General features: G+C 44.5%; 1 protein-coding gene across 1 annotated transcript in view; it reads left to right on the top strand.

Moving 5' to 3' along the window:
* MYO1E (myosin IE) overlaps positions 1-27915 on the top strand; it is a 212063-nt gene that overhangs the window by 140096 nt on the left and 44052 nt on the right. The window contains exons 16-19 of the mRNA XM_049613717.1: positions 2384-2465; positions 8349-8455; positions 15994-16092; positions 25473-25617. Coding sequence (XP_049469674.1) covers positions 2384-2465; positions 8349-8455; positions 15994-16092; positions 25473-25617 — 433 coding nt within the window. The remainder of the gene's footprint in view (positions 1-2383; positions 2466-8348; positions 8456-15993; positions 16093-25472; positions 25618-27915) is intronic.

Below are 27915 nucleotides of genomic sequence, written 5' to 3'. Positions count from 1 at the left end.
ATTTTCAATATTTAAGAAAAAGCTTGTGGCAGTTAGTGGTCAGCACTTTGTTCCTTTCAGCTCTTGGGTCTGAGTAATCATTGGACAATTTGGTTTTTCAAAATAACTTTTCCTCTCCAATCCCATGTACCCCTAACACTTTCTGCCTCCCAATTCCATGTGCTGTGTGCATGCCTTCAGGGCCCCTAGCTTTGTCATTTTCAGTAGTATTATCAGGGAGAGGTGGCTATCCTGGGGTTGGGTTGGGATGGCCATTTCTGACTGTCTAAGGAGGGAACATTCTGGTTCTCTGATACTATGCCCTTAGAATATCATCCCAAGAATTTTCCATGGTCACTCAATTTTTTTAATGGCTAATGGCTTTGCAGGATGTGAGATAACGTGTCCCTGAAGCACTTGGGAAATGGTTCAAGAAACTAGGGACGGGCAGCTCAAAAGGGATTGCCTCAGAGATTTAACTCCAGAGACCCTGTCTAAGCTATAGGGGTAGGAGCAGTAGGGGCCTCCATTTCCCTTACAACCTTCAGGAGCTCCCAGGACCAGCCCTGCTATGTCCTTCCCTCCCCTCTTCCCTGCAAAGTTTCCCAAGACCTTAGTAATGGATATAAAGAATAATTTACATGGTCAGGCCCATATAAGCCAGGCAAGCACAATATTGCGCAGTCTTCCAGCTTTTACAATTTTTAGAGTGACCTCCAAATAATAGCTGCCCTTTTAGTTCTGTTACTTGAACTGTTGTAATATCAAGGTTAACTTCCTTAGTTAAGCCCCAAGTCTGCTCATTTTCTAAGAAAACCAAGCATGCTTTTCACGCTTTGGCCAGAAGTTGTTCTGGCCAGTTAGAAGTTGTTCTCCAGTTAGTTCTCTTCCCCCCACGCCCATACCCTGGCCCTCATCTCCCCATGATCTCTCCATGCTGAAGTTCCCTGAAGCCCCCAACTTTGGAGATTCTGAATTTGTTTTCATTTGAAAACACATAAAATCGATTTGCTCCTGTTAAAAAGTCAGGTAAACCACAAGTTCTGCCTTGTGGGTTTTATGACAGTCAGGTGCAGACATGCTTTCAGATTTTTTTTTTTAATTATTAAAATTTATGACAACTTTGAGAGCTATTGACACTTCCATGTAAAACTCCTGTCCTATAGACACAGTCTATTGTTTATTAAACACACTGGCTTCAAAAATCTATATGTCTGGTCAAGTTAAAAGTAGATTGTTGGGAGACTTCCTAGAAAATTCGAGACAGCCCAAAAGCCATTTTGGAGGAATTGAACTTGGTGTCAGATTGCTGGTTTACATGGATGACTTTATTCGGTCCTTCAGCACATACTGATTGAGCACCTGCTGTGTACCAGGCTGTGTTCTAGACACCAGGGGCAATGAGGTGACATTGTTCCTGCCCTGTGTCCTGGTGAGGCAGGTATTTGAACAAAGGCAGCTCGATTAGACGGACTAATGAAAATATATTCAACTGGCAAAGAATTCATGAGTTCCTATCACTCCACATAAAATTACTCCTACTTAAAATAAGTTTTTCAAGGTTTTTTGCAGGGGCAGGGGGTAGGTGCAGTGTACTAATGGCATTGAATAGGCAAAGGTCACTGATGCTGCAAAACGTCCTACGGTGTGTAGGGCAGCCTAACCCTCCCTGCCCCAACAAAGAATTATCCAGCCCTGAATCCTGGTATCAATAGCGCCGAGATGGAGAAACCCTTCTTTCAATCAAAGCAGAATCTGTGGGGCACCTGGGTGGCTCAGTTAGTTAAGCGTCTGACTTCAGCTCAGGTCATGATCTTGTGGTGCATGAGTTCAAGGCCCGTGTCGGGCTCTGTGTTGACAGCTCAGAGCCTGGAGCCTGCTTCGGATTCTGTGTCTGTCTCTCTCTCTCTCTCTCTCTCTCTCTCTCTCTCTGCCCCTGCCCTGCTCATGCTCTGTCGCTCTCGCTTGCAAAAATAAATAAAAATTAAAAAAAAAAAAAAAAAAGCAGAATCTGCACTGGACCCCAACAATTCGTACACTTTCCTGAGCTCTGGTCTATCTCACTTAACTCAGTAAACCGGTACCAGTCCTCTCTGTGTGTCCTCTTGCCAAGGTGTACCTCTGTTCTAGTGAGCAGGCAAACTCAAAATGCAGAGTTTTTAATTTAATTTTTCAGGCTTAGACACTAAGATGCTTCTATCTTAGAATTCTTTCTCCGTTTCTTCTGTTCACTGCTTATTTCCCAGGTCACACCTTGATGGCTAGTGCTTTGAGTCAGATGGTCTTTCTGGATCCAAGGTTATGTGCTTCCGGACAGCCCTCTTTCCCATCCTCTACAGAAGCAGGCTTTTGTCCCCCCGAGGTACCCACTGATTGCTAACCCCTTCTCTTTCTCCTTTTTCAGACCTTTTATAAAGTCTTTATTTCCGGAAAATCTGCAAGCTGACAAGAAAGGGCGCCCAACTACTGCCGGAAGCAAAATAAAGGTTTGTTCTATTTGGGGAAGTTTATAGATTCCTATAAGAGGCAGGGATTTCTAGGAGTCAGAAACTGAACCCTTGGGCCAGGATGAGGTCAGTGAGATATAACAGAATGGTTACAGAAGATGCGCAGAAGTAATGTTGCTGCTTGAAAAAAAGTGATGGATATTAAGTACCCCATAGCTTCATAGTCAGCAGATGCTAATCAGCTACTTTCTAAGAGGAAGTGGCTTTAAACAGAATCTGGAAGAATACACATTAAACTATCAGAGAAGATTTTATGATTGAGAGCCACATTCTGGATTTTTTTTAATGTTTATTTATTCTTGAGAGAGAGACAGAGCCTGAGCAGGGGAGGGGCAGAGAGACAGGAAGCACAGAATCCGAATCAGGTTCCAGGTTCTGAGCTTTCAGCACAGAGCCCAGAGTAGGGCTCGAACTCACGGGCCGGGCTGCAAGGTCATGACCTGAGCAAAGTCGGACACTTAACTGACTGAGCCACCCAGGCGCCCCCCAAATTCTGTATTTTGATGACCGTTTTCCAGACTGGACCCCAATACTTGCCAATTATGGAACTTCACGTACCTGAAATTCTGCTGGCTATTATGGGGGCAACTTATGCCCTCAATGGATCTTGCAGGCCCCTCCTTCTGCAAATTACAGGCACATCTGACCCCGTGGTGTCTTACCATCAGGAGTTCTTAAGGTGTTTTGGGGGAGCCCCTGTGGAGAATGCACTGTATCATCTGAGCCTTTGTATGATGAAATTCATTGTCCCTAATTACACTCTGAATTTAAAGGTTGTGTCAAACACACTTAATCATGTCATTCTTTGAGAAAGTCACTAAACTATTTTTTTAAATATCGGTTAGCAGCGCCCGGGTGGCTCAGTCGGTTAAGTGTCCGACTTCAGCTCAGGTCATGATCTCGCGGTTTGTGGGTTCGAGCCCCATATCGGGCTCTGTGCTGACAGCTCAAAGCCTGGAGCCTGCTTCAGATTCTGTGTCTCCTCCTGTCTCTGCCCCTCCCATGCTCATGCTCTGTCTCTCCCTGTCTGTCAATAATAAATAAACATTAAAAAAAAATTTTTTTTAAGTATCAGTTAAATACCACCGCAGTTTTATAATCAATAGGATCATCAAATGATGAACAGCAGGGCTCTGGGGGGGTCCATTGCCTGTGTTGAAATCCCAGCTCTGGCTTTTACTAGCTTGTGTTTGCCAGCAAATTACCTAAACTCTCAGTGCATCATTTGCTTTATCTGTAAGATGGGGATCTTTGTACCTATGTCAAGGTGGGGTTGTGATATTAAATTCAGTAATCTATCTAAGGCATTTAGTACACTACCTGAAACATCATAAGCACAAAATGTATCTGATCGGCTACGCTGCTCCTTCAGTGCCCTCCTTATGCCCCGTGCTTATTCATCTCTGCTTCATTCTTAGTGAACTCCTAGATGTGCCTTTTTATGCCTCCTCCCTGGCTCTGTGTATCCAAATCCTGCTCATCCTTCTCACAGTGCCCTCAACAACCCCAGCCTGATGGAAACGATGGTTGTTGTCTGTTCTGGTCATTGGCTTTCTTCCCTGAGTGTTTCTTGTATGGAAGCCTGCCTCCCCCGCCCCTGAGGGCAAGAACACTGCCTGGAATAAAGGAAATGATTTTTAAAACCTCACAGCATAATGAGAAGATTCTAGTCAAGAGAAGACTTCCGGTTTAGAGAAGGATGTCAGGTGCAAGCTGGGTTTTGAACTAAAGGATAGAGTCCTCTCAGACTAGGGACAGTCATGTTCAAAGTACCAGAGACATTTAGTAGCCCTGGACGATCTCTGCATTGAGTTCACTGGAGCAGAGAATGGAAGGCAGAGAGCAGATGCCATTCTTATGAGGCCCCAGCTAGCAATGTCTGTGTGAAGCTTCTGACTCATGCCTTCACTTCAAGGTCCTGGATAAGGATTAGCTCTGGGCTGGAAAATCTAGTCACAAGACTGTCACATTCAGATCCAAGGGGCCCAGATCATCAAGGTTACAATGACTCACTTCCAAGTGGTCTGGATTCTCAGTTGAGCTTATTCCCTAAAAAACAGAGGGTGGAGGTAGGGGCATTTTTCTCCTCCTTGGAGGACTTGGCTTCATATTCTGGTCTCGTTGAATGCTCAAAATTGCCACCTTCTGGGTATACTCAAACTATTCAGGATTGCAAGGACTGCAAAGATTGCTATTGTCTGGGGAGGTCCATCAAGTCAGCCAGCTTAAGTAAGATGATAACACTGTCCATGTTCTCACCCCAAGTGGTACTTTGCTTTGTGGATTATGTTGTCCATGTCTCTGTCTGATGTTCCTGTCCTACCTCCACGTAGGAGTAAAATTCTCCCTGCTTTGTAATCCCCTCTAAAACACCTCTTAGAACTGCATAGCCATGGCCAATGTCTTACACCTTCCATATCCACAGCATTTTGTAGACATTCAGTATCATCTTCATGATATCTCTAAAGTGCACACATTTAAAGAGATCTATGGGTGCCTGGGTGGCTCAGTCGGTTAAGCGGCCAACTTCAGCTCAGGTCATGATCTCTCAGTCTGTGAGTTCAAGCCCCGTGTTGGGCTCTGTGCTGACAGCTCAGAGCCTGGAGCCTGCTTCGGGTTCTGTGTGTGTGTCTCTCTCTCTCGCTCCTCCCCTGCTTGCTCTCTGTCTCTCGCTCTCTCTCAAAAATAATAAACGTTAAAAAAAAGAGATCTAAAATTCCTTGGAAGCAAAATTAAGTTTATGTTCAAGGTAGTTTTTGTGTTGGGTATTTTATTATTTTCTAATACTTTAAAATTTCAAACCAATCTGTAGGATCTAACTAATGAATATTCATTTGGTGAGAACTCCTGTTCTCTTGTTTATAAGTAATAGTATTCTATATTTAATAGTGCTTTTTGATTTTGAGGCTTCACTAAATTCTGCGTTGTTGTGGCTGGAAGGGACCAGTTTTGAAATTAGAGCCAAAGATCAGTGCTGTTGGCAAATGGCACCGAGCTCAGCGCTGGCAAAGTGGACGGGGTTGTGGCTTCATCCAAGTGAAAGCGGAGACTCTGAGGAGCGGATACGGCAGGAGATGAAAGCACCGTGCAGGGACTGGACTGCTTGACTTTTAACATTTTCTCCAACCTTTAGGTTAAGATGTTAGAGGTCTTCTAGTTCAGTCCTCTTCGTTGACAGGTGGAGAAACTGAGGCCCAGAGAAACGTAGTGATTTGTCATAAAGCTTGCAAATAGTAGAGGCAAGACCCCACCTCGAGCTTGCTAGTAATCTGTGTTGAGGATAAAAGGAGGAGCCTCACCCTGAGCCTTTTCTCACTGCCCCGTCTGCGTGTTTTTTTTGTTTTTTGTTTTTTTTTAATTTTTTTTTCAACGTTTTTTATTTATTTTTGGGACAGAGAGAGACAGAGCATGAACGGGGGAGGGGCAGAGAGAGAGGGAGACACAGAATCGGAAACAGGCTCCAGGCTCCGAGCCATCAGCCCGGAGCCTGACGCGGGGCTCGAACTCACGGACCGCGAGATCGTGACCTGGCTGAAGTCGGACGCTTAACCGACTGCGCCACCCAGGCGCCCCCCGTCTGCGTGTTTTGATTTATGCTTCTGTTGGGCAAGTAAGTGCCTTTGGTCGCCTTCTGTCCTAACTCATGGACTGTTCTTGTCCAGAGTCAGGATAAATCTGGTTGCTGCTTTCCAACCAGCTCAGGAGACATCTAAAGTTGACTCCATAACTAAATTCAGGATAATTTTGATGGGTAAGGTGTAGTCCTATTTGCCGAAATGAATTATCCCACAACCTAAAGACTTTATCTACTCTCAGCTCATTCTGTTCATTCCTTCTACATCACACCAAAAGATCTCCTATCTTGCTTAGGAAGGCAGGAGAGCATTGTGGTTAAGGAACAGACTTGGTGGTATGCACATTTGGGTTCAAGCCTCAACTCTGTTATAGTTTGTGCCATCTTGAGCAATATTTTCTTTATGGTCTGGTTTTCTTGTCTTAAAAATGGGAAGAATAATAATAATAGTAGCTATCTCTTAGAATCCTGAGGCAGAAATGAGAGGATCCATATGTCTAGCCCCTGGTGCATATTCAGTAAATGTTAACCCCACTACTACTTTGAGCTAGAGAGAACTAAGGCAAGGGGCAGGTAACATAAATCGCACTTGCCCCCATATGTTCTCACGCTAAGGTGAAAAGAAGGTATGTTGTGAAATGCTTAGGACGAAAGGTCTGCCAAGTTATTCTTGGAAATTAAAAAGTTTTAATAAAGTTAAAAAATTAAAATAGAAAAAATAAAAATTACAAGTTTGGAGACTTAAAAGAAAGCTTTGTTAGAAGCAGGCCCTGCCCAGCTGCACCTCATGTGTTGCAAAGATCATCAGGTTTGTTCTGAAATACAATCTCCATCGAAAAGGGAGATACGAGTCAATTTACTTTTTCATTGTAGGGCTTTGCTTTGGTCATACAACCTCTGCAGCTTTGTTCTTCTAAGCATTGCAAAAAAATGCTATATTCGGCACGTCTAAACAGAGCACATAATTCACCAGTGCACATCTTGCTTTGAATATACTCAAGCGTCTTTCTCAAGGGTTTCAGATTTCCCAAACCCATGAAAACAGAAAAGCCCTAATTGAGAGAGAGTTGCCTACTGGAGGCAGATCTCTTCTGCTGACTTTGTAATGGTTTTCTGGCTTTAGAGATCCCTTCTCTCTATTTTCCTTTAGAGGTTTTCTCTCTTCACACTGATTTGCTTAGAAGGAGGGTTTGCGTGGACCCCATCCTGGGCCCCACGAGTGCACAGCTGTGTGGTGTTGGGAATGCTGATGTGGGCCCTGCTCCTGTTTCCTCCAAGTTTGAGATACTCATAATTTTAAACACATCATAAGCAATTCCAGCTTTATTTATGTGACTTTCTCTGCTTGAGCCCAGTTTCCTTTTGGGTACCCAGTGCGCAGGTAGTGAGAGAAGATTTCATATTGGATATTTTGTGAAGGAGTAGGTTATATGGCACACCAATATGGCTCAGATGCTGCAGGTTTATAAAAGGACATGCTGAGGAAGCAGGTGAGCGAAGTGGCATATGGAAAGATGTATAAGGGACACCTGGGTGGCTCAGCCGGTTAAGCGACTGACTCTTGGTTTCTGCTCAGGTCATGATCTCACTGTTCGTGGCTTCAAGCCCCGCGTCAGGCTCCATGGTCACAGCATAGAGCCTGCTTGGGACTCTCTCTCCCCCTCTCTCTCTGTCTCTTCCCCGCTCATGCTGTCTCTCTCTCAAAATAAATAAATAAATTTTTTAAAAAAAGAAACAATTTATAAATTCTGAGCTTATCTATCTCTCACTCTTTATTCATTTCCATCATTTTAATAAGATGACTTCACATTGGTTGAATTGCCTGGAAAGAGAGTACAGGGGCCTCTAATGCTTTAATCTTGCAAATAATTTCTCCTCCCCACCCCACTCGAGCACCAAAAAAGGCTAGGAGAACAGTGTGTTTGCAAAGGCCCTCTATCAGCTTAATTTGTTAATAACTGGCATGCTTCCTTGTTCCTCATGAAAAGAATTGCATGCGAAGATGTATTGGTTTTGGTTTTTTTGTTTTATTTTATTAACTATACTGAGAAGACCTGATTGTTTTCAAAAATCTAACTTCAAACCCATTTGCGGATGTTAGAATCATCATAAAAGTCAGTAGAGCCTTAAGAGAGTATAGTCGAGCAGAGGGAAGCCTAACGAGCAAGTCCTGAAGATTAATTTCTAGCTATAAATGTCTGCGCTAGAGTTTCACAGATCTCTTTGGAAAGTTGGTCTGCTTGAGAAAAAGTTCTGTGTTTCCACCTGATGTGATTCTTCCTTTCTAGAAACAAGCCAATGACCTCGTGAGCACCCTGATGAAGTGCACACCTCACTACATCCGCTGCATAAAACCGAACGAAACCAAGAAGCCCAGAGACTGGGAGGAAAGCAGGTATGTCAAGATGGCAGACGGGGAAGCTGAGGCCGGCGGGGGTGGGCCCTGGTACATGTTCCCGCTGCTCAAAAGGGCCACCCTACGCCAAGGGCAGAAGCAGTTTAAATTGTTCTCGGGTGTGTTTCATGTCTTTGTGCCTTAACTTTTTCATGAGGAATGAAGCTTCCCTCCCCCCTCCCCTCTTGTCTTCTCCTAAAATGTTAGCTGTGCCATTCAGTCCAGAGTTAGCATTTTACAATGTTGAACTTGGCTAGTCTGGAGACAGATGGAAAGAAAACAAAAAAACCTTAAGACCGCAGAGTCAGGATGGTTTTAAAATTAGTGTGAGGCCCCGTGTAGACATTCTTAGTGCACTCAGCTCCTCATCAGTACCCACAGGATGTGGCCTGGAATGCTCACTCAGGGTTACGAGTGAAGGTCTGAAGAGCTGGTGGAAAGCAATCTGTCATTTTCAGGGGTCTTGGGGGGCATGCTCTAGGTTCAGTACCTGCCTCTGAGGACTGTGTTCGTGAGCAGAGTGACTGCGTCTGGGAGGGAACAAGCCACAGGGAGACACGTGGCGTGTAGCAGGCAGTGAGCCCTCCCCTCTCTGACTCCTGAGGAATCCTGGGTCACCGTTCCTCCCGCAGCTGGAATTTAGGGATGTGGCCTGTGCAGGATGAAATGGGGGTGTTGAGTAGGCAAATGTTAAGGATGACTAGATAATACAATTTTATCCAGCTGGAGGATCCAGATGCATGTTCCTAAGAGGCACCGTCCATGGGCACATGGGGATCAGGGCCCCAGGCAAGGCGTTATGATGACTGGACCGGAGGGAGGAGCCCACAATTGTCACCAGTCTGGTCCCTAGACAGGGGCATACAGAATTACTATCTTTTGTCTTTTCTCTCTTGGCGAAAACTAGATAAACTTAGGTATCAAGTGACTTATCGAGGTTAAACTCCACAATGGCAAGACCAGGAGGGAAAGTCATGGCCGCCAGCCACCTCCCCTGAGAGATATGTGTAGGTCCATTGCTGTCCTGCCAGCGGGATCCTTTCTGAGCATTCAGGCAGCTGAGACTTGATCCATTACAAGAGGGGAAAAAAATGAGTTATGAGGAAAATGCCCAGGCTCCAACAATCAGTGTCTTCTGGTCCTTATTTGTATTTTCCCACTGCATGTGCAGCTTGAGTCTGTTTTCTCACCTTTTGATGCTGCGGGACATAGCAGCCTATCATCTTGTCAGTCTACAATATTCTGAGTCCTCTCGTCAATAGATGCATGTTCCTGGGCACCTGGGTGGCTCAGTCGGTTGAGTGACCGACTCTTGATTTCGGCTCAGGTCACGATCTCACGGTCATGGGATTGAGCCCCACACTGAGCTTCGTGCTGAGCATGGAGCCTGCTTAAGATTCTGTCTCTCAGGGTGCCTTGGTGGCTCAGTAGGTTAAGGGTCCAGCTCTTGATTTCGGCTCAGGTCATGATCTCATGGTTCATGGGTTCAAGCCCCACATTGGGCTCTGTGCTGACAGCGTGGAGCCTGCTTGGAATTCACTCTCCCTCTCTCTCTGCCCCTACCCTGCTCATAGTCTCTCTCTCTCTCTCTCTCTCAGAATAAATAAATAAGCTTTAAAAAAATTAAAAAAAAAAAAGATTCTCTTTGCTCCTCTCCTCTGCTCACACATACTCTCTCTCTCTCTCTCTCAAAATAAAATAAAATTGAAAAAAATAGGCGAAACAGGTGCACATTCCTAAAGTGTCAATTCTGTTGAATTGCCAGCAGAGATTCCTCTTAAACACTATCAGGTAGCTATTCCAAGGCTCCAATGAGGGCTCACTCCCCCTAGGTGATGAGTCTGGCCTCGGGTGACTCTTGTATTAGCAAGTCCTACAGTCTATCTCTACATCAGTTTGACCCTGATCCAGCGTCTCTAATCTGCCCTGGGAATTATTCTCGTGACTTACCCATTTGATGGCTGTGTGGTCGTTCCCGGCAGTTACCAGGTTTCCCTGGGATCTTCTCTTCCACTGCAGTGAGCTCCTCTGAAAGGGTGGACCTGACCATCCCCTTCCCCTTGAAGTACTTAATTTGCCTTCTGCTTTTCTGAAACACATCACTCAGTTTCTCCGTTGAGGCTAAGAGAGCAGCAGCAGCATCACCCCTTCCCCCCTGATGATAGAAAATGTCTTTTCTTGGGGTTTTTTTGTTGTTTTGTTTTGGGTTTTTTGGGGTTTTTTTGGGTTTTTGTTTGTTTGTTTGTTTTTTTGCCTTCCTACGCTAGTTCTCAAGCTTATGGATGCACCAAAGTATCCCTTAGGGGGCTTGTTAAAACTCAGATAGCTGGGCCCTGCTTCCAGAGATTCAGTGGGTCTGGGTGGGGTCCAAGAATGTGCATTTTTAAGAAGCTCCCAGGTGATGCCAGTGCTGATGGTCTGGACCTCATACTTTGAGAACAGCTGATCTAGGGCAACGGGCTGGACTGGATCTGGAAGAACTGTCTTGTGGTGCTGGCCTTCCACTAAGTAGTTTCAGTAAGACATTTCATCTCCTCAGTCCTCCATTTCTTCCTCATTAAACTAAGAGGGTCCCAGCAGTAGCACTGCTAGGAATTTACCCAAGGGATACGGGAGTACTGATGCATAGGGGCACTTGTGCCCCAATGTTTATAGCAGCACTTTCAACAACAGCCAAATTATGGAAAGAGCTAAATGTCCATCAACTGATGAAGGGATAAAGAAGTTGTGGTTTATATACACAATGGAGTACTACGTGGCAATGAGAAAGACTGAAATATGGCCCTTTGTAGCAACGTGGATGGAACTGGAGAGTGTGATGCTAAGTGAAATAAGCCATACAGAGAAAGACAGAAACCATATGGTTTCACTCTTATGTGGTTCCTGAGAAACTTAACAGAAACCCATGGGGGAGGGGAAGGAGAAAAAAAAAAAAAAAGGTTAGAGTGGGAGAGAGCCAAAGCGTAAGAGACTCTTAAAAGCTGAGAACAAACTGAGGGTTGATGGGGGGTGGGAAGGAGGGGAGGGGGGGTGACAGGCATTGAGGAGGGCACCTTTTGGGATGAGCACTGGGTGTTATATGGAAACCAATTTGACAATAAATTTCATATACTGAATAAATAAATAAATAAATAAAAATAATAAATAAATAAACGAAACGGGATCTCCTTCAGTCCCACCGAATGAACTCTCCCAGACCTGGCCCCACTTCTGTCAGCCTGCCTCTGCCTGTCTCCACATCACTCCCACACTCCCCCCTCATGCGTTCACACAAGTACACACTGCATCACATCTTGCACGTGTATGCACACACACTAGAAGGGTGATGACATAGGCTACCTCAGAAATAGATTACAGGAGTCTTGGAAGCAGAGGTGAGGCTGAGGGGAGCTTTAGCCCACCCTTCCCCCTACTCCGTATCCCATCCAGCTTCCCTTCCCCAGCCCTTTCCAATAAACATTATCTTAAATGAAAACATCTTGCTCCCCCTACAAATACAGCCCCTCCCAGCCCACTCTCCCTTACCCCGTGGAGATCTCTCTGCTCAAAGTCCCTCTAACGTAGAAATTTTGCTGTAGCTATTGGTTGAAAGTTCACGTCCCTGAAGCTTCTTTCTCATAAAATCCAAACTGAGTCATAGAAATATCAGAAAATGGAGAAGTTGAGACTAGCAATACATTTATTCAGTAAATCCTCGTAGAATCCCCCACAGTGATGTTTTCGTTTTTTTTTTTTTAATTTTTCTTAATCCCGTCATTTATTTGTATTGAAGTAAGGAACTTCAGAACATACATCCGTGTAAACAGGTGTCAAGAAGCCTAAGGTATGTGTTGGTCCGGTGTTGATTCGTATTTCCAGTAGGATTGCTTCCTGAGCTGCGTCCCCGTGCCCCTGATCCTGTTTCAGGTTTATTGTGTGACAGACGGTTTCGCTTCTGAGTGTGGAGAGTCAAGGGCCAGGAAAGGCAGTGTGCTTCGTTGGCAGGATTACACGGTCAATTGAAGTTCTCGGTGGACAGGGTTACTCATTCCACAAGTTTATGGGGTGTGGTTTATTTTTCTTTTCCTGTTGAAAATGTGTTTTTGTTTGGCTCCAGCAAAGTTGCCTGCCCTGGGTTCGGAATGGCTGCTCCAGCAGGGCTCTCAGGCCTTGACCTACTTGCGTTAATGGCCAAGGAAAGTTGTGAAGAACTTACCCCAAGGGGCGGAATGGCATGACCCAGGGAAATGGCACGACTGGGCATTGGCAGCCTGGCTGGTGTTCACTGAGGAGGTCACAGCGCTTCAGGGACACGAAAAAAATCACCTTGGGTCCTTTGATTACAGAAATCAGTACAGAATTTGCTAACCAGATTGTCCTGTTGGAGAAAATTCCCATAAGGAAATTTCCTGGTGATGGAAGTTACAGTGAATGAAACCAGTTTTTTAACATGAGGCATATTTTTTCAGTTGTGGAAACTGAACATTTCTACTTGAATCAATGGGTGATACATTCCCTTGCCCCAAAAGCTTGGGAGGAAGCCAACATCTATGAAAAACACTTAAAATGAGCACGTACCTCTAACTGACACCCTCATGTGTATTGTTCTTAATAGAGAAAAGGCTAATGGTGAGTTTTGGATTCGGAGGATATGGGAAAAGAACATTCATTATTTCTACTCCCTTAGTTAACCAGATATGTGTCACAAATCAAATGTGGGTATTGAATATTACTTCTTTCTATAAAGGTTGTTTAATTTTTTTTTAACTTTATTTATTTGGGGGCAGGAGGGGCACAGAGAGAGAGAGAGAGAGAGAGAGAGAGAGAGAATCCCAAGCAGGCTCCACGCTGGCAGCATAGAGCTGACATGAGGCTCGAACCCACGATCTGTGAGATGATGACCTGCTCTGAAACCAAGAGTTGGACTCTTAACCCACTGAGCCACCCAGGTGCCCCTATAAAGGTTGTTTTAAAAAGTATTAATCTTGGGGTGCCAGCGTGGGTCATTTGGTTAAGCGTTTGACTTTGGCTCAGGTCATGATCTCATGGTTGGTGGGTTTGAGCCTCTGCATCAGGCTCTGTGCTGACAGCTCAGAGCCTGGAGTCTGCTTCAGATTCTGTGTCTCCCTCTCTTTCTGCCCCTCCACCACTTGGGCTCTGTCTCTTTGTGTCTCTCAAAAATAAACATTAAAAAAAATTTTTTTTAAAAGTAATTATCTTGAAGGAGTTGACATTTCTGGATTCTGGTTCAAGTAGGAACACTGGGACTTGAGGCTTTTCTCATACATCCCTCGCAGGGCAGTCAAGACTATCCCCACCTCCAGCTTAGTTTTCCACCTGCTCCTCACCCACCCATGCCATAGACTTTCCCATCATTGTGCCTTCGCTTCCACTGTGCCCCCTGCCTTTCCCTCCTCTGCACCTGGTGAGTTCAACTCATCCTTCCAGACCCAGGGACACGTCACCTTCTGAGACTCTCCTCACTATGAAAAATCCACCTCTTTGTCTAGTCTGCTGTCCTGGTTTACTTATTTCACCTGTGTGTATATTAGAATAATAGCAGCTTTATGTCACACATGCCAGGAGCCAGCTAGTGCTGTATGTGGAATATACCCAACTAGGAAGAAAGAACTCACATCAGCATCCTCACTTAATAGGAGTGGAGAGTGAGGCATAGAGAGGTGAGGTAGTGGCAGAGCCAGGGGCATACCAGGAACCCAGCTCCGGAAGCCGGCTGTGAACCACTGTGCTGCCTGCAAGGTCTTCTGCAGGAACCATGGCAATGGCCTTTTCCTGTTCGCTAGCACCTTGCAGTGTACCGTGCAGACTGACACATGACAGTATCCGCAAGCGTGCATCCTGGTTGGAAATGTGGCTTTCGTGAGAGCCCTGCTGGAGAGACAGCTGTCGGGCACCTACATGAAGTGGTAGGAAGGCTGCTGCTAATTGTCTTCCCCGGGCAGCAGTTCACCAGGGGCTGTTCTCCGGGAGCAGGAGCCATCATTAGTGCAGATGACCCCAAATGTGCTCAGTGGGGAGAACGGGAGCTGCCTCCCTGCCACACCACAATGCTGACACCGTGTCCTCAACAGAGAGAGGACGCGTCCTTTTTATTCCTTGTTTCCCTCAAATATCATGTTTCCGAGTGTCTGTGTTCAACCAGCCCACATAACATCTGCATCGAAGGCCCCGTTTACCTCCGCGAGGGGCGATCAGAAGCTAGTGTCCAGGATCTGCCACTCGGCTTCCGGGACACCGTGCTTCTCAGGAACGGGCGAGTTTTCACAGTTGACAGGTCTGTGTACCACCCCAGACCTCCCAGGCTACTAAATTAGAATCCCCAAGGTGTGGGGTATGGGGCGTTTTCTCTGATAAGAAAATCCCATGTGGGAACATTAATCTAGTAGTGCCTGCATCCATTGTCCAAAACATGCTGACAGTTATTTACTGTCATAAAAGCCAACTAAAACTGTAATTTCAATTGTTATTATTAGAACGTTTTTAATTTGGGCATTTCAAATTCATCATTTTGCATACCCTTTCTTACACTGTATCTGAAAAGCTTTAGAAGTATAATCTCACTAGGTGTAGAGTTACTATTAAATTAAGGCTGAAAACAAAAATAGCTCTACCGTCATTTAATTACAAAGTTAAAAGTTGTATCCTTGAGACGCACCTGGGTGGCTCAGGTGGTTGAGTGTCCGACTCTTGATTGTGGCTGAGGTCATGATCCTGTGGTTGTGAGATGAAACCCCGTGTTGGGCTCTATGCTGAGTATGGAGCCTGCTTGACTTTTTCCTCTCTCCCTCTCCGACCCTCCCTCCCCCTCAAAAAAAAGGGGAGAAACAAATAAATAAATAAATAAATAAGAACCTCACCTTTAAAAAAAAAAAAAGTTCTTTCCTTTAGTCTTTTGAAAAACTGCTACTTTTGTTTATAATTTCAATGATAGGCATCGGCTTTTTGTTATACTATTTTTTTTGAAATAGATTCATAAAATCTTCTGTAATTGCTGTATTTGACAATAAAATATTTTTTTTTAAGTTTATTTTGAGAGAGAGAGAGAGACCACACATATGTGGGAGAGGGGCAGAGAGAGAGAGGGAATGAGAGAATCCCAAGCTGGCTCCAAGCAGCACAGAGCCTGACGTGGAGCTTGATCTCACCACTGCGAGCTCATGACCTGAGCTGAAATGGTGAGTCAGGGGCTGAACCAATTGAGCCAATGAGGTGCCCCTAAAATATTTTTTAAGTTAATATTACATAACCTGATGATCAGCTCAGACTCTGAACCCTATAAATTACAGTCTTTTTTTTTTTTTTTTTTTTTTTGTAACAAAATTCAACTGAGTAAATGTGAAGATCAAGTTGACTTTATTCAATTATTCATGAATTGGGCAGCATCCCATCTGGTCTGTTTTCATTAAAAGCAGCTCTTAAATTCTAATCTTTCAGTGTTTCCCTATTGCTTGTGATTGGGGGTTTGAGGGGATAGTGGCTAGAAGAGTGAGGTGAAAGAATTATCCAGTAATGTCTCAGCTCCTTTTTCTTCTTTACAGAGTGAAGCATCAAGTAGAATACCTGGGTCTGAAAGAAAACATCCGAGTGAGAAGAGCTGGTTATGCCTATCGGCGCATCTTCCAAAAATTCCTACAGAGGTAAGAAACTGGTGACTGGAATTTTTTTTTTTTTTTTTTTTTTTTTTGCTTTAAACAGGTTTATTGAGATACAATTCACTTAACGTATAATTTACTCATTTAAAATATACAATTCAGTGGCTTTTAATGGTTTTCTAGAGTTGTGAATCCATCACTGCAATTCATTTGAGAACACTTTCATCATCCCAAAAAGTAACCCGAGTTCCCTAGCCACCACCCCCCCAGTTCTCCCCTCACCTCCTGCCCTGGGTCCACACTTCTTTCAGATAAAAAGACTTCCAAAATATGGCCTATTCTGGGCATTGTGTAGATGTAGAATCACACAACATGTGTCCTTTATGTCTGGCTTCTTTCAGTTAGCATAACGTTTGTATGGGTCATCCATGCTGCAGTGAGTATCGGCACTTCTCTCCGACTCACCACCCAGTAATATTCCCTTGCACCAATATCGCAGTGTATTACATTTAACCTGTTCATCCATCAGCTAATAGGCATCAGTTGTCTTCACTTTTTGGCTATTGTGAATGACAAATAATGCTACTGTTAATGTTCGTGTACACATTTTTGCATAGACGTATGGTTTTATTTCTCTTGCATGCTTACCTAAAAATAGAATTACTGGTCGGGTGTGGGGGGCATGCCTGGGTGCCTCAGTTAGTTGGGCATCCGACTTCGGCTCAGGTCACGATCTTGAGGTTCGTGAGTTCAAGCCCTGCGTCAGGCTCTGTGCTCACAGCTCAGAGCCTGGAGCCTGCTTTGGATTCTGTGTCTCCCTCCCTCTCTGTCCCTCCCCCACTCACACTCTGCCTCTCTCTCTCAAAAATAAATAAACATTAAAAAAAAAAATGTTGAATTACTGGGTTCCATGGCAACTCTGTAACTTTTTTGATGAATTGTGAGATTGGTTTCCAAAGTGGCTGTGCCATTTTACATCCCCACCAGCAGTGTTTAAGGATTCCACTCCATCTGTATCCCTGCCAGCATTTGTTAGTATCTGACTTTGATTATAGCCATCCTAGGGAGTATGAAGTGGCATCGTGTGGTTTTGATTTTCATTTCCCTAATGGGAAATGACGTTAAGCATATTTCTTGTGCTTTTTGGTCACTAGATAAATGTCTGTTGAGCTCCTTTGCCCTTTTTTAAACTAAGCTATTTGTCCTTTTTTATTAAGTTGTAACAGAATTCTTTTTACCATTGTTTATTGTAGAATAAGTAAGCAGCCACAAGTATTTGGTCTGTTGAGTGTAACACAGAAGTGCAAGAATTCATGATAATTTTGACACGGAAGGGCTGAGGTTTAACTTGACTGACCAGATTAATAGTATGAAGATGATTTCAGGAAAACATTTAACCTATTTAAGAAAATAAGCCTAAAGGGGCGCCTGGGTGGCTCAGTCAGTTGAATGTCCAACGCTTGATTTTGGCTCAGGTCATGATCCCCGGGTCATGGGATCCAGCCCCATACTGGGCTCTGTACTGATAGCTCAGAGCCTGCTTGGGATTCTCTCTCTCCGTCTCTCTCTGTGCCTCCCCTGCTCGTTCGTTCTCTCTCTCGCTCAAAATAAATAAACATTTTTTTTTAACGTTTTTTTTTTATTTTTGAGACAGAGACAGCATGAATGGGGGAGGGCCAGAGAGAGAGAGGGAGACACAGAATCGGAAACAGGCTCCGGGCTCTGAGCCATCAGCCCAGAGCCCGACACAGGGCTCGAACTCACAGACCGTGAGATCGTGACCTGAGCTGAAGTTGGACGCTTAACCGACTGAGCCACCCAGGCGCCCCAAAATAAACAAACATTTAACAGAAACAAAATAAGCTTGAAGTACTTAACCTCAAAATTTTTGTATAGCCCATGTATAAAAAACTGATTTTCACATTTCCAATAAAGTGTATTTGGCAGGACCTGTATTTAAATTGCTCTTATTTTGTGTTACTTGTTTTTGAAAAAGGTAGAATTTAGTGTCTTTAAAATATTACATGATTTTAACTTCTCTAACGATTCTACATTAATGGGGCCCCGCTGTATTTTCTACATCTATTTACTTCCCTTGAAGAAAGAAGGAAGCCTCGGGGCACCTGGGTGGCTCAGTCCGTAAAGCATCAGACTTTCGCTCAGGTCATGATCTCATGGTTTGTGAGTTCGAGCCCCGCGTCGGGCTCTGTGCTGACTGTTCAGAGCCTGGAGGCTGCTTCACATTCTGTGTCTCTCCCTCTCTCTGCCCCTCCCATGTTCATGCTCTGTCTCTGTCTCTCAATAATAAGTAAATGTTAAAAAATTTTTTTAAAAATGGTTTTGTGGAGGGGCGCCTGGGTGGCTCAGGCCGTTAATCATCCGACTTTGGCTCAGTTCATGATCTCACGGTCCGTGAGTTCAAGCCCCGCATCACGCTCTGTGCTGACAGCTCAGAGCCTGGAGCCTGCTTCAGATTCTGTGTCTCCCTCTCTCCCTCTCTCTGCCCCTCTACTGCTCATGCTCTGTCTCTCTCTGCCTCCCAAAAATAAAGAAACATAATAAAATTTTAAAAAAATGAAAGAAAGAAAGAAGGAAGCCATATTTAGTTTTTAATCAGAAAATAACTATGTCTTCCTGGTATAGATACAGGAAAAGGATTTAAGAATTTTTTTTTTAATTCAAATTTTCTGTAGCAAAGAAGGAGCAGGCTGAGTAAGAGCTTCATTACGGTCTTGGAAATACAGTACTTGTAATAAAGGAGTGTTTCCCATGGGACTGTTCTTGTTTCTCGTGTCCTGAGATTGGAATGGCTAGCCTACTGGTCACCAGCATGGGTCCTCATCTGTGAAAGGTCACTGATGGGGAAGGTCAAGAGAGGCTTAACAAAAGGGTGGATCATCCCATGTAATAAAGTCCCATTGACTCCATCTCCACACAGTTGAGATTCCTGATAATTTTGAAGGCAGACTGGACTAGGACTAAACTTCACCCTTGCTGCTCTCTGAATTGGTTAAAGGGGCCACTACACCTATAGTGAAAGCAGAACTGTATGAAAAGAAGTATTCAGGAAGTGGAGAAGATACATCTGCCAAGTTCTTGCATGATTAGAGCAGCAACTTGTGCTGACGAACAGCTGAGATATTAATTATGAACGACTTCTCTCTCCTTTAAACAAATCAATAGCACTAGCTAGAGTGGGGTTTCTCAACCTCAGCTATTGACATTTTGGGCTGGATGAGTCTTCGTTGTGGGATGCTTAGCAATTCCTTGGCCTCCACCCACTACCCTCTATTCCCCCAAGTTGTGACAACCAAAAGTGTATCCAGACATTGTTAATGTCCCCAGGGAGGTGCAAAGTCAGATGAGAACCATGGCTTAACTAATCATTAAATTTTTTTTGCCAAACTGTATATCTTTGAAAATGTCCTTTTTCTTAATGAGAAAGAAATTAAATACAGAAAATAGTGAATGAAAAGTATTTCCTCCATCTTTCCCTAATTCAGAGAGACTTGCCCTCAACAATGCCAAAACATTCATAATTTTATCCTCCTTCAATATTTTTTCCTGTATTTAAAAACCCTTGATTTGATACCTGTAAATTCTCCCCAATTGATATCACTATTGAAAACTAATCGGCTATTTTTAAAAAGTTAACCATGGTTTTTTGTGGGGTTTTGTTGTTACTGGTGTTTTTTGTTTTTGTTTTTAAGAAACCAATTCTCAAAGACCTCCTTCCTTCCATATTATTTAAAAAAACAGGGGTGTCTGCATAGCTCAGTCAGTTAGGCATCCGACTTCAGCTCAGGTCATGGGTTCCAGCCCTGTGTTGGGCTCTGTGCTGACAGCTCAGAGCCTAAAGCCTGCTTTGGGTACTGTGTATCTCTCTGTCTCTCTGCCTCTCCCCTGCTTGTGCTCTGTCTCTCTCAAAAAAAATAAGTAAACATTAAAAATAATAACAATAATAAAAAAAAACAGAGGTGCCTAGGTGGCTCAGTTGGTTAAGCGTCTGACTTCGGCTCAGGTCATGATCTCTCAGGCTGTGAGTTCAGGACCCACATCGGGCTCTGTACTGACAGCTCGGAGTCTGGAGCTTGCTTTGGATTGTGGGTCTCCTTCTCACTCTCCCCCTTCCCTGTTCACACTCTGTCTCTGTCTGTCTCTCTCTCAAAAATAAGTAAAGCTTTAAAAAATTTTTTTAAAAATAATGAAAAAACCAGACAGGGGCGCCTGGGTGGCTCAGTCCATTAAGTGTCTGACTTCAGCTCAGTTCATGATCTCACAGTTCATGAGTTCAAGCCCCAGGTCGGGCCCTGTGCTGACAGCTCAGAGCCTAGAACCTGCTTCGGATTCTGTGTCTCCCTCTCTCTCTGCCCCTCCCCTGCTCTCTCTCTCAAAAATAAGTAAACATTAAAAACAGACAAGCCATCAAATTTAACTTCCATAAGCAATGCTGTGAGCACCCACACTGGGGAGGGCAGGAGTCCGTGCCCCCTGACAGGAACGTCTAAGCCACCCTGAACAGGCTGTGTTACATGTTTCCAGCAGCTCCTTCAATGAGCCGTGAAATAACCTTGTTGGTAACAATATCTGGACCTCTGTCAAGTGCCATGCTAGCTTCTTGACCCCATGCCTGGTCCTTTCTTCTGTGCCTGACACAGAGTGAACATTTAGTGAATCTCTGTTACGCCCTTTCCGTTGAGGGACTTTCCCTGAAGGGATTCTATCCTTGGAGGCCTCTCCTCTAGCTCTCCTGCAGAGTCTTTTCCTTTCAGAAGAGACAAATGGGCAGCCCTGTCTTACACAAAGCAGGCTCTTTTGATGTCCTGTGTCTTTTGATTTGAGAATGCTAGGGGAGGAATAAAAATAAAGTTTGGAAGGAAATTTGTTTTTCAAGAAAAAAATACTCAAAAAGGGCTAGAAGGCCGTCTATGTCCTTGGCAGGGAATATTTTTCCAGAGACAGTGCTGTTTTCCATCAGGTGTGTGTCTGAGGTCCTGTTCATGCAGAATATGTCCACAGTCTGCCACTGTCTGTCTTGTCCTGTGATCCTCCGTGAGTAATTCAACCATGTCAGACCTTTCTTCTCCTTTTAAAAAAAAAATTATTTTTTTCAAAAATTTTTTTAACGTTTATTTATTTTTGAGACAGAGAGAGACAGAGCATGAACAGGGGAGGGGCAGAGAGAGAGGGAGACACAGTATCTGAAACAGGCTCCAGGCTCTGAGCGGTCAGCACAGAGCCCGACGCAGGGCTCGAACTCACGGACCGTGAGATCATGACCTGAGCCGAAGTCGGACGCTTAACCGACTAAGCCACCCAGGCGCCCCAAAAATTATTTTTTGATGCTTATTTCTGAGAGAGAGAGAGAGGGAGGGAGGGAGAGAGAGAGAGAGAGAGGGATTGGGAGACACAGAATCTGAAGCAGGCTCCAGGCTCTGAGCTGTCAGCATAGACCCTGATGCAGGGCTCAAACCTATGAACCACGAGATCATGACCTGAGCCAAAGTCAGATGCTTAACCGACTGAGCCACCAAGGCACCCCAGACCTTTATTCTCCTCGTGGCTGAGAGGAGTTTGTAACCTCGTGGTTTACAAAGCTGCTTTCTACATATCCACAGAAAGCCCACCAAGTGAGTAAGTAACAACCTGAAGGAAAAGGATGTATTAATGCACAGCATGATGCCTGTGTGCACACCTCCTACAGCCCTCCCCGGGAAGGAAGCCCACAGGTCTAAACAGAGAGTGGTTCAGACACAACCTAGAGCTTAGAAAATAGGCTTAGCAAGTGGGAAATGGGCCTTTGTGTGTATTCATTTCCTCTCAGAAAAATGCTTTGTATTTATCAAAACCATCCCTCTTGACAGAGAATTAGAGACTAAAAACCAGAAGATGCCTTAGTAGCTTCACCGGTGGTTCGTGTGCTCTTGAACTAAATCCTGCACTGCCTTCAGAAGGAATACCCTACTCACCACTTCCGATAAAACTGTTATATCTTTAGAAAGTGTTAAAAAAGCTCTTAGAAAACAACTTTTAGAGCTAAGCAGCATGTGCCCCTTACTGTGGCTGGAGGAATAAGACCAAATGTGGATCCTGATTCTTAGGAAGAAAAATCTGATAGGAATAGAAGAGCTTTCTAAAATTTATCTTTTTTTAAGTTTATTTATAATCTCTACATCCAACGTGGGGCTCAAACTCAAAACCCTGAGATCAATAGTCACACGCTCCACCTGCTGAGCCAGCTAGGCGCCCCCTAAAGTTTATTTTGTGGCACCATTTACACTTCCTCACTAGCATACTTCCCTTGACCTTGACCTAGACTCTCAGAATGTAGGGGTGGAAAAGGGACACTTGTGAGGAAAGTCAGTCCATATCCTGGGCAAAAGAGAAGAAAGAATAGAAGGCTCAGGAATACATGAGGTGGCGAGAGTGTCCTACTTACTAGCTACCAAGACCTTTGTGTCCTTGGATGTCAGGAACATCCTCAACTCCAGTGCCAGCAGCTAGAGGTCAGTGGGGTCTGGGCTGCATTTCCTTTGAGGAGGAAACATCAGTGGGTCATCTGAGAGATAACAAGGAGCCCACCAGTCAGAGGTGAAGAGAACAACCAGTGCACAGGCTTGAGATGAAATACTGGCGTAGTTGGGTCTTAAACTAAAAATACGTGATGAAAGGAATGTAAGCCATGATCCTCGCGTCTCCAAAATTCTCACAGGCACCAGTTAGGCATTGCCCTGTGCACCCTATTCCCAGTAACATATCATGAAGGAAGACAGTGACCTGGGGGTGGGAGAGCCTTATACTAGAATTAGGCCCTGGTCGACAGACATCAGCTTAGGTCATGATCTCATGGTCTGTGGATTCAAGCCTCACGTTAGGATCTGTGCTGATGGCTCAGATCCTGGAGCCTGCTTCGAATTCTGTGTCTCCCTCTCTCTCTGCCCCTCTCACCCCCCTTGTGTTTTGTCTATCAAAAATAAATAAACATAAAAAAAAAATTTAGAATTATGCCCTGGTGTCTCCAATGAAGACAAAAGGAAGTGAGGAAGGCATATCAGCCTTCAGGAAAGCTAGGGGCCCACTGCCATGGTCCATGATCAGAGGGCCCGGAGATGCCACTCAAACCCCATGTCTTGCCCAGACTCAAACTGTTAGAAGCCTTGTCAGGAAAAGGAAGAGAAAGTCTCTGGAAAAAAAATTGCTTACTATAAAAAAATCAAATGAGAAATGTAGCATTATTTTAATGGGGGTGGGGGTGTGTGTGTGTGTGAAGAGCTACCTGTTTGTGTTTGCACAATACAGACGGTTTCCTTTCAAATTTTGATTAGATTAAACCAGGCCTGAACTCTTGAAGACTTGTCACGTCAGAGTCCTAGTTTTTTCTTTATCACCCATAGCCGGCATGAATTTTTCTCCCTCATCCATTTAGATTGCCAGCACATTGCTACTTGTTCACCAAGCCCCCCAGTGGCATCTAGAAAGGTTCTGCTGTCAGTCATTTATATGTGGCTTCATTTGTTTGATTTTATTATGCCACATATGAAATAAATTCAGGCAGATGTGTGGCTTCAACTAGGTATTTTCGCTTTTAAGCTTTTTCTAAACATTAAAAAAATATGTTTTTTTAATGTTTATTTATTTTTGAGAGAGAGGAGGACAGAGGAGCCAAAGCAGGTTCCGTGCTGACAGAGCAGAGCCCCACACGGGGCTCGAACTCATGAAATTGAGCCAAAGTTGGATGCTCCACTGCCTGAGCCACCCAGGTGCCCCTCATTTTTAAGCTTTTTATCTCTAACTAGGGAATAGAAGAATTGGCTTCTCCAAGACATTTAAGACATTATCAAGCAAAATATGGATATTTGGGAGGAGGAGAGAGGCTCCCTAGAATCATCTTAGTCCCAACCAGCTGACCCTAAGGGTAATACCGGCTTTTGTCTTCTTAGCAAGCTCTGGATCCTGAAAGCATGGCCGCTCTTCTTGTTAAGATTCCCTTCTCCCTTAGATGCCATAAGTCTGTCTAATCCTGGTAGTAGCTTCTGGGAGCAAAGGAGGACCTGGCTTCTCTAGAGACCTGGAGCCCCTTCACTGCTGTGTCTAGATGTGCCTTCGCATAGGCCATGCGCTCCAACTTCTCTCCTGCACTCCTCGCTGATTTCTCCTCCTTCCCTCCCTCCCTTCCTTCCATGTTAAGTCTTTGAGACTTTCTGTATTTGACATCATGTAGTGTGCTTCTGTCTCTGTTATGTTAGCCTCTTACAGAATTACAATGTTTGTAACATAAACGTGCAGTAGACTGTATGACCTTTAAAAAAGATATTTACACATAAGCCAATCCATGGCTTATATGTAGTATTGTGATTAAAGAAACAGATGGGGGTTCAAATCTCAGCTCTGAGAGTTACTAGCTAAGTAGCCTTAGGTGAGTCTCTGTTTGCCTCTGTTTCCTCCTCTGTAAAACGGAAAGACCAACCTGATCAGGTGGCTGGAAGAATAAAATGAGACCATGCACCTAATGCACCAAGAACAGCACTTGATGCAGGGAGAGCACCCCGTAGATGTTAGCCACTTACTGTTCCTTGTTGCTGCCCAGCCCCAGGCTTTGTGTGAGCTGCTGGATGTGCACTGTCACCTGCTCGGGTGTGGCTTCCCCTCATGGAGCTCTTGTCCTCACAGAGGGGGCAGAAATAAAATAAGTACAAACATTAAGATAATTACCAATTATGATATATACTCTAAAGGGAAAATACTATTTTCTATGAGAGAATAACAGTGGTGCTATTCTGGCTTGGGTAGTCTATAAAGGCCCCTCTGCAAGTGTCATTGAGGGACAGCGCCACGGAAGCCAGCCACGTGAGGCGTTCCCAAATCGGGACATCCGGTAAAGGGAACAGCATGGGCAAGGCTCTGTGTAGGGAAGGAGTTTCGTGTGCATGAAGAAGCCATCCTCCCAGGGACATAGTGAGCAGAAGAGAAAGTAGAGAGAATAGCCAAGGACCAAACACCAGGGCCTCTTGACTCTAGATGAATGTTGATACTTAGTAATAACTGCTGCTTACAGGGGGCTTTATAAAACTCTTTGCATTAACCACTAAGCACACCAAAGAAATCAGGGGAGATCACCATCGAGAAAAGAACGTTTGATTTTGTCCGAAGATTGTCACTGGCGACCTTCAGCAGTGCTATTTTTAGACAGTAGTAGAAAGGAAAAGCAGATTTTTCCCCAGGGTGTTAACATGGAAATAGATAGGGAGTGGGTAGGATGGATGCTCCAGAATGGGAATAACAGACCCAGCGGATTTTTCAGCTGTTGAGATCCATCCCTAAGCCGAGAACAGAGGTGAATGGATCACCAAGAAACACAGCAGTGGGTGTCTTTGGTGGGCAGTCCACTTTGAGGCTGAGCCTTCTGTCCCCAATTGTCCTCACAGGTATGCCATTCTGACCAAAGCCACCTGGCCCTCGTGGAGAGGGGACGAAAAACAAGGTGTTCTCCACTTGTTGCAGTCCGTCAACATGGACAGTGACCAGTTCCAGCTCGGGAGGAGCAAAGTGTTCATCAAAGCCCCCGAGTCTGTGAGTATGCCGCTGCCCTCCGTCATGTCCTCAGTACCCCCACCCCTTCCCCCAGCGCTTCTGCTGCCCCTTCTCATACGTGCTGCCTTCATTTTCTCACTCTTTGGTTTATGCCTTCGGTGTCCTCTCCCCTGCTCCCAATGTAAGTGTAGGTCATTCCCCATACCCTTGCTCTTCAGAGAGCTCAGCATGTATAAAAAGATGTCGTCATCTTGTTCCTTTTCTTACTGTCTCTCTCCCATGCTAGATGGCCATCTCCTCAAGGTCAGGGACTCTTGCCCCTTTGGTATGTTTGTGTACTCAGAGCCTTGTACAGACAGTGGCTCACAGCAGGTGCCCACCAGTTACTTCTAGTATCCAGTAGAGTCTCAGCGAAAAGGGACTTCTTTGTCTGACTAAGGAGGCTTGGGTAAACTTAACATCCTCCACCTGGGTGACACCAAACAGGTCATTTACACACACAGATTTCCTCCTTGAAGGTGGAACAGAGCTCTGGGGTGGGCAGTCTTAGGACTAGATCTTGAAGACCGTGAGGGAGCTTGGAAAGAACTTTGAGGAGCTGAATAGGGAAGAGGAGAAATCTCTGGGTTAATAGAACACAAATTTTTACCAATAAGGAGCTCAAAAATAAGTTCTACAATTAACAAACTTACTAGATCTCCACAGATTAATTAATAATTCCTGATGGGGAGATGGTCACTGTGAGCCTCATGAATGTCTATAGGAAGTTCCCAGTTCCTATGTTGGATTCCTTATAGCAGAACCCCTCAGTTCTTCTGCCCAGGTAGCTCTGGGACTATGGAATAAAGACATTACTTTTTAAGATGGAGAAGCTGCTGGAACTAACCAGGGTTGGACATCATCATTTCTTGAGATTCCTTTGCCAATCACAAGACTCCGTTTCAAGAGTCTCTGGTGAACTTGACAAAATTAGTCATCAGATCCAGGGGAAATACCATGCGAACCGGCAGTGTTGGTGACCGCGGAAACACTTGACTTTAGACAAACCCCGGTTTTGCAGTGAGTTCCGTCCCCTAGAATGGGCCCCACAGCTGCTGTTCTGCCTCAGAGGATCAGACGGAGACTCAGAAATGGTAATGGCTGGGACTGAATGGCTTTAAGAGCCATAAAAGTTATTAAATCAGTGGCACACATCAATAGAACCCGTTTATGAAAAGTTTGTGGTAGCATTTTCCACTTTTGAGTTATTTGTAGTTTCACAGCAATGTCATTTCCAAATATAAAATGAAAATGTTGTGTCATACACCATTAAGCAACCCACAGAGCAGTTCCTGTTCTTTCTAAAATGGGATGGAGTGATTTATCAGTACAATGCAGAACTCCTCTGTTGCTTTGTACCCGCTTTTACTTTTTTGTCTTGCTAAATTTCCACGTATAATAAGGACAGCTTCAACATTTTTTGTACCTTTTTTTTTTCTGATTTAGTTGAGCTGTGGGGTTTTACTTGCAACATCAAGGTTTATTTTGGGTTTTCTTTTCCTTGTCTTCCTCCTGAATCCTTTATTGCCGTCACTCGCTTCTCCTTTTCCCCATCTTTTTACACACAGGCGCACACCGCACACACACCTTCACTACTGTCTCCCCTCCCCCATCACTCAGCCTTTCACGTCTAGTCCTGACGTTGCGAATACTTCTACAAAAGCTGGTTTTTAAGAATCTGCCTTGTGATTTTGCCTTGACTCTTAGCGTAGATGTGCTGAATGTACGAAATAACCCATTTGCCTAAAGAACCCCCATTAGACACCAAAGGGTTTGGTTTCCATTTACTTGGTACATGTGTACATGATTTGGGGGTTTGCGGTGGGGGCAGCTCTCTCTCTCTCTCTCTCTCTTCCTTTTTTTCTTGAAGCTCCCTGATTTCTAACCTCCATGGCTTTTGGAAAAAACCTAAAACCCAGCTAATGTTTGATATCATCTATAGGAGGTTGGGAATTGGTTGCCTCCTCCTTTCTGAGTCACAAGTGCATTCTCTGTGACACTCCCAAAATAGTTCTGGGAACGAAAGAAAACAAGGCTTACTCAGAAACCCAACACACCAAGATAAGAAAGACCAACAAATATTCTTCAAAGAGGCAACCACAGGGCTCAGATTTTAAACATTCTGTCCAAATGTTAAATCACATATTCCTTTTGTTTTCAGAAATATGCTCCCCGTCCCTGTTGTACGTGGCAGTGACAGCTGCGGAATGAAGCGGCCCCTTCCCTTCTGAGTTTGAGATGTTGTTTTTGCACAGCTAGGGCTGTGAGAAGCAGAAGTTTAGTGACAGGAAGGGACGG

Source organism: Panthera uncia (assembly GCF_023721935.1).
Source record: "Panthera uncia isolate 11264 chromosome B3 unlocalized genomic scaffold, Puncia_PCG_1.0 HiC_scaffold_1, whole genome shotgun sequence".
NCBI classification, from domain to species: domain Eukaryota; kingdom Metazoa; phylum Chordata; class Mammalia; order Carnivora; family Felidae; genus Panthera; species Panthera uncia.
This window is presented reverse-complemented; position numbering and strand designations above follow the sequence as displayed.